Below are 12,461 nucleotides of genomic sequence, written 5' to 3' on the forward strand. Positions count from 1 at the left end.
AAGTCGTTGCGTCAACAACGGCCCTTAACGTTATCTTCTTCCTTATCAACCTGACCGACTGGTGCGTGTCTGAAGGTTTCGTTGCCAACAAAGTGATAAAAAAAGGAAAGTAACTGAAAACCTACTTCTTGATTTTTGTAACGGGTAGTTTGCTTCCTCATGAAGAGGTTCCCGACTGCGTGACATGGTGCAATGTTGAGCACATTGTAGTTGCATGTGAAAAGACGGAAGTTCAGATTCCCATCCGGCTATACAGAGGTGTCTTCGAAAAAGATAAAAACGAACCCTTATCGCTTTCCGTGCGAGCTCTGTTTTCCATTATTTTATAGCTACGATCGTTTCTCCCTATAAAGATTGGCGTCGACAAAATATTTTCGCAATCGGAGGAGAAAGTTGGTGATTGAAATTTCGTGAAAAGATTCTACCCCAACGACAAACGACTTCGTTTTAATGGTGTCCATCCCAAATCCTGTATCATGTCCGTGACAGTCTTTCCTCTGTTTCCCGATACTACGAAACGTGCTGCTCTGTACTGAACTTTTTCGATGTACTACGTCAGTCCTATCTGGTAAGGATCCCAGGCCGCGCAGAGGTTCTCCGAAAGACGACGGACGAGAGTAGTGTAGGCCATCTCTTCAGCAGATGTGTTCCATTTTCTGAGTGTTCGGCCAGTGAAACACAACCTGTGGTTTGCCTCCGCCACAACTTTTCTACGTGTTCCTTAAATTGTTTGTAATTCTGACTACTAAGTGTTTAGTTGAATTTAAGACAGTTAGATTTGACTGATTTATCGTGTAACCAAAGTTTAACTGATTCCTTTTAGCACTTATCTCGATGACCGCATACTTTTCATTATTTAGGGTCAATTGCGAATTTTTGCCCCATAGAGATATCTTTTCTAAATCGTTTTTCAATCTGTTTTGATCTGATGAGTTTACTAGATTATAAACGGCAGCATCATCTGCAAACAACCTAAGACGGCTGCTCAGATTGCCTCCTAAATCGTTAATGTAGATAAGGCACAGCAGAGGGCCTATGACGCTACATTGGGGAACGCTGGAAGTCGCTTTTGTTTTACTCGATGACTTTCCGTCAATTACCACAAACTGTGACCTGTCTGACAGGAAAACATAAATCCAGAAACATAACTGAGACGATATTCCAAAAGAACGGAATTTCACTAATAGCCTCTCATGTGGTATATCGTCAAAAGCCTTTTGGGAATCTGGAAATACGGAATAAATGTCTTGTCAAGAGCACTCAACACTCGCTGTGTGAAAAGAGATAATTGTGTTTCAAAGGTACGATGTTTTCTAAAACCTTGTTGACTGTGTGTCAATAGACCATTCTCTTCGAGGTAGTTCATAATGTTCGAGCACAATGTTGTATCGTTGCGTTCTTCAGTCCTGAGACTGGTTTGATGCAACTCTCCATGCTACTCTATTCTGTTCAAGCCCATTCATCTCCGAGTAACTACCACAACCTACACCATCTGCTTACTTCTCCTCCCACTACGGTTTCTACCACCCATGGTTCCTTCCAGTACTAAACCGGTGAGCTCTTGATGCCTCATAACGTGTTCTACCTACCGATTCCTTCTTCTAGTCAGGTTGTGCCACAAATTTCTCTTCTCACCAATTCTGTTCAGTGCCTCCTCATTAGTTATGTGATATACCCATCTAATCTTCAGTATTCTTCTGTAGCACCACATTTCGAAAGCTTCTATTCTCTTCTTGTCCAAACTATTTATCGTCCATATGTCAGTTCCATATATGGCTACACTCCATACACATAATTTCAGCATGGACTTCCTGACACTTAAATCTATACTTCATGTAAACAAAGTTCTCTTCTTCAGAAACGCTGTTCTTACCATCGCCAGTCTATATTTTATATCCTCCCTAATTCGACCATCCTCAGTTGTTTTGCTTCCCAAATAGCAAAATTCCTCTACTATTTTAAATTCTAAGTGTATCGTTTCCTAATCTAATTCCCTCAGCATCACCTGATTTAATTCGACTACATTCCATTATCCTCACTTTGCTTTTGTCGATGTTCATGTTATACCCTGTTTTCAAGATACAGTCCAATTCCCTGCAACTGCTTTTCCAAGTGCCTTGCTGTCTCTGACAGAGTTACAATGTCATCAGAAAAACCTCAGTGTTTTTATTTATTCTCCCTGGACTAGTCCAGACTTTTCTTTTGTTTCCTTTACTGATTACTCAATATACAGAGAGAATAACATCGAGGATAGGCTACAACCCTGTCTCAATCCCGTCTCAACCACTGCTTCACTTTCGTGCCCCTCGACTGATAACTGCCATCTGGTTTTTCTGCTACTCTCTTACAGCACAGAAGTGCATGATTTTGTTCGCATGCCAAAATTTTTGATGAGGAAGCCGGAATGACGGTTGAGGCAGCTGGTTCCCCACATCTTCTGCCAGAGTCTTTTAAAGAGGAACAGAGCCGCCTCTTTCGACCTCCGACAGGAGTTTTCCTCCGCTGGCACCCTTTTTTTCCTGCTACGGCAAGGTGTGCTGCTTATATAAAACCAGTTCTATAGGGCAGCAAAACTTTGATAGTTCATTGAAATGCTTCAACAAATTATTTATACCTTGACACATGTAAACAACATATAAATACTCCTAAGATAAGGTTAACACAAAATCATTTGATTTAAAAGGTTACAACTTTGCTTCCGCCGTTTGCCGATAGGTGGCAACAAAGATAAATAGAGGTCGGAAAAAAAATGGCTCTGAGCACTATTGGACTTAACATCTATGGTCATCCGTCCCCTAGAACTTTGAACTACTTAAACCTAACTAACCTAAGGACAACACACGACACCCAGCCATCACGAGGCAGAGAAAATACCTGACCCCGCCGGGAATCGAACCCGGGAACCCGGGCGTGGGAAGCGAGAACGCTACCGCACGACCACGAGATGCGGGCAGAGGTCGGAAGAAACAGATAGCACACGGCAGGCAGTTAGCTTGGACTGCGGTCAACATAACCTCATTCAAACATTAGTCGATTTGTGTCTACATCACAAAGTTGTTCTTGATTGAAAATGTCGGTTTTCGAGCCTAATTCTCCTCATTGGCGGGAGGTTTTGCTGTTTTGTTTCAATGCGAAGAAAACATCGGCTGAGTCTCATCGAATGCTCTCAAGTACGTATGGTAAGGACGCCATTAGTGAAAGAACGTGTCGTGAGTGGTTTCAACGCTTCAAGAACGGTGTTTTTAACGTCGTAGACCTGCATAGTACCTCGAAGGAAACTGTCTATTGGCACGCAGTTAAAACATCGTTCCTGTGAAACACAACCAGCTCTTTATTGACATGAAGTGCTAAGTGCTATTGACAAGAGATTTCAGGCCGATTCGATATTCCTGGATTTCCGGACGCTGTACCACACAAGCAGTTCGTAGTAAAATTGCGTGCTTATGGAATACCGTCTCAGTTATGTGACTGGATTTGTGATTTCCTGTCAGAGACGTCACAGTTCGTAGTAATTGACGGAATGTCATCGAGTAAACAGAAGTGATTTCAGGCGTTCCCCAAGGTAGTGTTTTCTGTTCCTTACCTATACAGGGTGTTACAAAAAGGCACGGCCAAATTTTCAGGAAACATTCCTCACACACAAAACGAAAGAAAATATGTTATGTGGACATGTGTTCGGAAACGCTTACTTTCCATGTTAGTGATCATTTTATTACTTCTCTTCAAATCACATTAATCATGGAATGGAAACACACAGCAACAGAACGTACCAGCGTGACTTCAAACACTTTGTTACAGGAAATGTTCGAAATGTCCTCCGTTAGCAAGGATACATGCATCCACCCTCCGTCGAATGGAATCCCTGATGCGCTGATGCAGCCCTGGAGAATGGCGTATTGCATCACAGCCTTTTACAATACGAGCACGAAGAGTCTCTACATTTGGTACCGGGGTTGCGTAGACAAGAGCTTTCAAATACCCCCATAAATGAAAGTCAAGACGGTTGAGGTCAGGAGAGCGTGGAGGCCATGGAATTGGTCCGCCTCTACCAATCCATCCGTCACCGAATCTGTTGTTGAGAAGCGTACGAACACTTCGACTGTAATGTGCAAGGGTCCATCGTGCATGAACCACATGTTGTGTCGTACTTGTAAAGGCACATGTTCTAGCAGCACAGGTAGAGTATCCCGTATGAAATCATGATAACGTGCTCCATTGAGCGTAGGTAGAGGCGTAGGTGACGAAACTAAAATGAGCTCTAACATGGAAATTAAGCGTTTCCAGACACATGTCCACATAACATCTTTTCTTTATTTGTGTGTGAGGAATTTTTCCTGAATGTTTGGCCCTACCTTTTTGTAACACCCTGTATAAACGATTTGGGAGACAATCTGAGCAGCCGTCTTTGGTTTTTTGCAGATGACGCTGTCGTTTATCGATTAATAAAGTCATCAGAAGATCAAAACAAACTGCAAAACGATTTAGAAAAAATATGTGAATGGTACGAAAATTGGCAGTTGACCCTAAATAGCGAAAAGTCTGATGTTATCCACATGAGTGCGAAAATGAACTCGTTAAACTTTGGTTACAACTTAAATTGGAAAGAACACATTGAAAATGTTATGGGGAAGGCTAACCAAGGCTACGTTTTATTGGCAGGACACTTAGAAAATGTAACAGACCTACTAAGGAGACTGCCTACACTACCCTTTTCCGTCCTCTTTTAGAATACTGGTGCGCGGTGTGGGACCCTTACCAGGTAGGACTGACGGAGTACATCGGAAAAAGTTCAAAGAAAGGCAACACGTTTTGTGCTATCGCGAAATAGGGGAGAGAGTGTCACAGAAATGATACAGGATTTGGGCTGAAAATCATTAAAAGAAAGGAGTTTTCCGTTGCGACGGAATCTTCTCACGAAATTCCAATCACGAACTTTCTTCTCCGAATGCGAAAATATTTTGTTGACATCCACCTGCATAGGGCGGAACGATCACCACGATAAAATAAGGGAAATCAGAGCTCGTGCGGAAAAATATAGGTGTTCATTCTTTCCTCGCTGTACGAGATGGGAATAATAGACAAATGTGAAGGTGGTTCGATGAACCCTCTGCCAGGCACTTAAATGTGATATACAGAGTATCCATGAAGATGTAGATGTAGATAGTGGTGGAAGAGAGAATGTTTTCGAAGATGCAGAACTCAAGAAGAATTGGCACGATTAGTGGGAGGGGCACCAGCAAGCTACACTCCTGGAAATGGAAAAAAGAACACATTGACACCGGTGTGTCAGACCCACCATACTTGCTCCGGACACTGCGAGAGGGCTGTACAAGCAATGATCACACGCACGGCACAGCGGACACACCAGGGACCGCGGTGTTGGCCGTCGAATGGCGCTAGCTGCGCAGCATTTGTGCACCGCCGCCGTCAGTGTCAGCCAGTTTGCCGTGGCATACGGAGCTCCATCGCAGTCTTTAACACTGGTAGCATGCCGCGACAGCGTGGACGTGAACGGTATGTGCAGTTGACGGACTTTGAGCGAGGGCGTATAGTGGGCATGCGGGAGGCCGGGTGGACGTACCGCCGAATTGCTCAACACGTGGGGCGTGAGGTCTCCACAGTACATCGATGTTGTCGCCAGTGGTCGGCGGAAGGTGCACGTGCCCGTCGACCTGGGACCGGACCGCAGCGACGCACGGATGAACGCCAAGACCGGAGGATCCTACACAGTGCCGTAGGGGACCGCACCGCCACTTCCCAGCAAATTAGGGACACTATTGCTCCTGGGGTATCGGCGAGGACCATTCGCAACCGTCTCCATGAAGCTGGGCTACGGTCCCGCACACCGTTAGGCCGTCTTCCGCTCACGCCCCAACATCGTGCAGCCCGCCTCCAGTGGTGTTGCGACAGGCGTGAATGGAGGGACGAATGGAGACGTGTCGTCTTCAGCGATGAGAGTCGCTTCTGCCTTGGTGCCAATGATGGTCGTATGCGTGTTTGGTGCCGTGCAGGTTAGCGCCACAATCAGGACTGCATACGACTGAGGCACACAGGGCCAACACCCGGCATCATGGTGTGGGGAGCGATCTCCTACACTGGCCGTACACCTCTGGTGATCGTCGAGGGGACACTGAATAGAGCACGGTACATCCAAACCGTCATCGAACCCATCGTTCTACCATTCCTAGACCGGAAAGGGAACTTGCTGTTCCAACAGGACAATGCACGTCCGCATGTATCCTGTGCCACCCAACGTGCTCTAGAAGGTGTAAGTCAACTACCCTGGACAGCAAGATCTCCGATCTGTCCCCCAATGAGCATGTTTGGGACTGGATGAAGCGTCGTCTCACGATGTCTGCACGTCCAGCACGAACGCTGGTCCAACTGAGGCGCCAGGTGGAAATGGCATGTCAAGCCGTTCCACAGGACTACATCCAGCATCTCTACGATCGTCTCCATGGGAGAATAGCAGCCTGCATTGCTGCGAAAGGTGGATATACACTGTACTAGTGCCGACATTGTGCATGCTCTGTTGCCTGTGTCTATGTGCCTGTGGTTCTGTCAGTGTGATCATGTGATGTATCCGACCCCAGGAATGTGTCAATAAAGTTTCCCCTTCCTGGGACAATGAATTCACGCTGTTCTTATATCAATTTCCAGGAGTGTATTTGAAAATGTCTCAAGGCTATGGGGATGATTCAGAAAGAAGGAACTTGGGTCCCGTGTGAGCTGAAACCAAGAGACGTTGAACGGCGTTTTGGTGTTTGTGAACAGTTGCTTCAGAGGCAAAAACGGAAGGGATTTCTGCATCACATTGTGACCGGGGATAAAAAATGGTTTCATTACGATAACCCTAAACGCAGAAAATCATGGGGGTGTCGTGGACATCGTTCCACCTCGACGGCCAAACCTAATAGTCACGACTCGAAGATCATGCTCTGCATTTGGTGGGACCAGCGATGGAAAATACTTTGAATGATACATATGTACCCAATTTGTTTCATTAAAGCCTCAAATGTCAGGGAGTTAACGGCGGAAGCAATGTTGTGCACTTTGTACATTTTATTATTTTTTTGGATGCTTTGCGCATCGATCGCAATTCATCGAAAACGCTCGGGTCGTGATATATACCTCAGACAAGTAAAAATATTACTAGAAATATTTTACTGTATTTGCAATCTTTCCAATTTTACATAATTTTTGGCAGTCGTTTTAAGTTCTTTTCAGCCATTTTAACACTCTTTTTAGCCTATATTTGTCACTGCAGTAACACCTTAGGCATATTTGTACGGGCGTGAAGTGCACTTTATACAGAGCAACAGGTCATTAAGTTTAACAGATAAAAAAATGGTGTCTAAAACGTTGTTTTGTGACCACAGAACCATTGTGATGGTGCTATAACCTTTGCCATGTGTTCACTACGTCATTTAAAACTACATTCATGCCTCACGTCTGATATTACTGCATAATTTATATGCGTAAGAACGGTAACTATGAACCTCTGTATCCCGCTTACGGATAGTGATCTTGAACAAAGTTTGAAGGCTTCCCAACGTCATCGTCTTAAGAACATATGATAATTATTTCTATGAACTACCATTAATAGACATTACTGAAGTGGCCCTCCCACACCTACTACCTTTGGTACCGAAAAGTCATGTTTTTCGTCAGGAAGCGCGCGTGAACAAATGGTGCTGTTATAAGCTGCGTAAGATTCACCCTAGACCACACCTAAAGCAGAAGAACCAATCGATCTGCTCAGTTTGCCTGCACTGGAGGAAGCGTGTGTGGTTTAAATTTGACCCTGTAGTTCAGAATAGCCTTATATCCAGCAGTAACAACAGGAGTACGTAAGAGTCTAAAACTGGCTGAACGAAAGATTCTCAGCTGGACAGTGGATCCTCGAAGAACAGAAGGTAGTCAGTTTTGAAGACGTGCGAACCAAGAACTATACACCAAGGTAGAGAGAATCTCTGACATCACCAGGAAAAGGAGGAAAGTGATCTTCGGACACAGCCTCATAACTGACCAGGGGAGGGTAACACAGCAAATAGTACATTTTTCGGTGAAAAAGGGAACCAAAGTGCGCTGGTCCAATATCTGAAGGGTATCTAGAAGAAATGCGAACGAAGGAACCAGGGAATACAGCAGAGTAATTTATAAGTTGAAAAAATTCAGGCTTTCACGGGTTTAGAGAACAGAACTAGACCCATAACAAAATCATCATGGACGGAAGAGCGAAGAAGGATGCAAAGTACGAGAACGAAACAGTATTGGACAAGGAGAGGGACCAGAAGAAACGAGCTGATGCGAATTAATGTTGTCCTCACATGGCCAAAACGAAAAGAAGAAGAAGAAACTACACCATGGACGTTCTTCCTATACGTACACAAATGGTTGCTAGGCCGAATAGTATCCAGAACACTTGAGCCCTTATCTCTGTGACCAACAGAACCCAAGACATGACTCCCTGAAAAACGCCAACTGCCGTGCACGAACTGATTTGTATCTTTCGTGTGAACCGTGCAGACCACATTATTGTCTTGTACCGGTAGAATACATGTGAGTCTTGATCAGATATTTGTGGCCCTCGTTGTGTATATGCTCCCTCAAACTGCAGCTGATTAGTAAATAACAAATTCAGGATCAGCCTTTAGTTGGTGGTTGCAGCAACAAGAGAACAAGTAAAGACAGGAAACAGGTCGTGAGGTCTAGGCATTTGGTCATAAAATATTCTGGTCCATGTGCACGTTTTACGTAACACTGAGTTCAGTCGTATGGGGGATTTTGTGTGTTTAACTCCACCACCCCACCCTCATACCAACCCACCCCTCACTTCCGTCCCAGGCCGCTGGCAAAATGCTTAAGGCAAAAGCCAATTATACCTGTAAACCCTACATACAAAGTTACGAGCCGGCCGCGGTGGCCGTGCGGTTCTGGCGCTGCAGTCCGGAACCGAGGGGCTGCTACGGTCGCAGGTTTGAATCCTGCCTCGGGCATGGGTGTGTGTAATGTCCTTATGTTAGTTAGATTTAAGTAGTTCTAAGTTCTAGGGGACTTATGACCTAAGATGTTGAGTCCCATAGTGCTCAAAGCCATTTGAACCAAATTTACGAGATCTACTACTAACTCACGAATCTAGGAATATACTGCCCCTCCTACGTATGTTGGACAAAATGAGACTAATTACAAAGAGCGCAGATTTTTCCCGCGAATGTAAAAGAGAAACAACTTAAAACGTTGTAAACCGGAAGTGTCTTCTGCCGAGCGCTATGCAGTGGTTTGCAGACTATGGATGTAGATTTAGAATCTGTGCGTCGGTTTTCTTACTGCGAGACTCTTGGTAAAGATAAGCTTTAAAAAGGTGTACTTCCCACCGTTTATTCAACATAAAAACTAGTTGGAGCTTACAATGCCAACAGTCGACAGTAAACTACGATTTGAATTATCATAAAAATTATAATAATTACAGAGTCAAGAATGACGAGGTGTTTCCAAAACCCGCATAGCTGTATGAAGGTGCTTTATTCGCAACTACCGATTTCACGTCACTATAGACGCATTTGAAGTTTATCTGCCAAGAATACAAATCGCATATTGAAATGGTAGAAATAAAGCACATTCATACAGATGTATGGTATTTGGAAATGCCCATCATTCTTGACTTTTTAATTGTTATAATTTTTTTAATAATTTGAATGGTTACTGAGTGTTGAGTGTTGATGTTATTATTATCCACAGTACCTCTGAACTGTGACTGCCCTCCCCATAAAGTTGTTTGTAAAAGAAATTTTTTCCAGCAGCTCTCTTCGTAGTGAGCAGTCTAAACAGCTTTTCAGTACTGGTAGTGGTTATTTTTGTGCACACGGTAGTCAGACATCGTTACGGAAGAAATATCCTAATTGGAACTCATTTTTAAATTTGGAGATTAATGTTCCCACTCTCATTTTGGACATAAGACTGTTGTGCAAAGAACTAGACGGAATATTTGGATCCGAACGTTGCCTTTAAAATCTGTCATAGAACCGTAACTTCTCTAGATTTTCTAATACATTTTTCTCCAAGATCTGACACAGAAAGTAGTTGCACGCTATGCACACATCCCGTATTATAGGTAAGCAAGTTGCGCTATCTGTTTATTATTTTTCAAATTGAAAGTGCAACAATTTCTGTTTTTGCTACATTCCTGAATGACAGCATTAAAGCAAGATTGGTCTTTGCTATCTTTTATCATCTTATGCGGTACACACATGTATAACAAGCTGTACTTAGTGTGTTTCACTTTCCATTGAATTACTAGGCAGTTTTAGTAGATGAAAGCCAAAATTATGAATGAAAACACACACAACGCTAGTGTAATATTCTACAAGATTTATTATTTATTTTACAAACACGTTTTCGGCTTTTTCCTGATCTACAGGTACAAAGATAAGTATGTGGTGCAGTGAAGCTTTGTTCGGGCAAATATTTTAAACTAGTGCATCTATAGAGTATCTCCATTTCCAGAGTTGAAAAATGTCAACATCAGGTTTTAGGATTAAAACAACAGATTTTATTTCAGTGTAAATGCGATGTAAGATTATTTAGCCAAGACAAAATATGTGACACATTAATTAATGGACCATATACAAATTACCACTGTTGTTCACAGAAGAAAATAAACTGAACAATAAACTTTGTTTACATATTCGAAAGGTGTGGCAGAACAAAATAACTTTTTCTTTAACAGTTCCTAAATTACAAACAGATAAAATAGAGTAGTGAAATTAAGCAGGTAAGTGAATCAGCTGTGGTTATACAAACTATTTTTCTTTCACAAGAAAAGAAATTGTGTAACTGAAATAGACGGAAATGGAGCTTGTGAGTAAGAGGGGGTTGGGGGAGGGGGGTAATTTGCAACATGGCCTCGCTGCGACTTTGAGAAGTATCTGCAGTTAGAAGTGGCGAGTGAGGGAACTGTGTCTGGTCATTCAGTACTGAGCTTGGGCTGATGAATATATATTTATTAATTTCAATTACTTCGAGATAATTCGTCTCCCCTTACTTTATTTTATCTCAGTTGAAAAATCTGACGTAGCATTTACACTGAAACAACCCATCTTGTTTTATTCTTAAACCTATCGTTTACATTTTTCATGTCTGGAAAATGTTCAAATTTGTGTGAAATCTTACGGAACGTAGCTGCTAAGGTCATCAGTCCCTAAGCTTACACAATACTTAACCTAAATTATCCTAAGGACAAACACACACACACACACATGGCCGAGGGAGGACTCGAACCTCCTCTGGGACCAGCCGCACAGTCCATGACTGCAGCACCCAGACCGTTCGGTTAATCTCGCGCGGCACATGTCTGTAAATGGAGATACTCTCTAGATGCACTAGTTTACAATACATTATGCAACAAAATTTCACTGCACCACGTACTTATCCTTGTACCTGATGATTGCATAACAGCGGAAAATCGATTTGTGGAAATATAATAAATACTGTAGAATTTTACACCAAAGTATTAAAGATTCTACCAAGAGCCGACAGAACATTCGATCGATGAAAGCTAAAATATTTACCACTACAAACCTCGGTATGGTAAGGTTCTTCCACTCCTCAATCGAAAGGTTGGAAAATTCCCTGCCAGGAACGTAGCACCAGTGATCTGGAGTCTGCATAGCCAGGTAGAACACGTTGAGACTCATCATGTCGAAGCATGGGGCAAAGCAAACGAAGACGATATTTAGCCTCGTCTGGAACTTCCCCCTGGAGCCAATGGCTTCCAGGACCTCCTCGAATGCTGGAGCAGCCTTTGTTTTTCTACTGCATTCTGGGATTCCAGTCCTCTCCTGAAAATGAACAATGAAACAGGGGTTTCACTATCGCCCTCGCTGGCAGGGAAAAGTAATGAGTTCCCAGCAAAGCTCGCAGACGTTTATTTTTTTAAGCCTACAGACTTATTATCTACCTGGCAGAGCGTATGAGCAACAGTTTTGGGTGTCTACAGAGTTAGCTGGTCCAGTTTCCAGTGACCAACAGCAGCAAAGTTACCAGTCTCACTGACAGTACTGAGGCTAATTATTAATTTTTCATTGTTTGCTGCATCGAAAGTAACTAATTTCTTTTGACAATATTGTAATCAGTTTCATTTATTTATGTCTATGTATGATCACACAGTCCATCCTCTTTGCTGACTTCTCTTACAATTCTAGGTTTTCTTTGTTTGTTGGATTCAGTTCTTATATACCTATGACTCACTCTTGTCAATATTGGTTGTTTGAGGTATTATTAATACGTACAGTGAGAGATATACTCTGTCAGGTCAGCGTTAAGTTGTTAATACCTCGAAATGACCAACGATTGTGCAGTAGTAGTAATACACTCGAAGACAAAAGAAAAAAAAAGCGCACCAGGTAAGTATAATCCGGATGCGACGAAAAGCGGAAATCCGTAGATAAAATGTACATGTG

The 12,461-nt window shown here is 43.0% G+C and overlaps 1 protein-coding gene across 1 annotated transcript in view; it reads right to left on the reverse strand.

Moving 5' to 3' along the window:
• Window positions 1–12,461, reverse strand: part of LOC126355871 (carcinine transporter-like) — a 141,683-nt gene that overhangs the window by 95,696 nt on the left and 33,526 nt on the right. The window contains exon 2 of the mRNA XM_050006371.1: window positions 11,581–11,840. Within this exon, the coding sequence (XP_049862328.1) occupies window positions 11,581–11,840 (260 nt within the window). The remainder of the gene's footprint in view (window positions 1–11,580; window positions 11,841–12,461) is intronic.

Source organism: Schistocerca gregaria, chromosome 3 (assembly GCF_023897955.1).
Source record: "Schistocerca gregaria isolate iqSchGreg1 chromosome 3, iqSchGreg1.2, whole genome shotgun sequence".
Taxonomy (NCBI): Eukaryota; Metazoa; Arthropoda; class Insecta; order Orthoptera; family Acrididae; genus Schistocerca; species Schistocerca gregaria.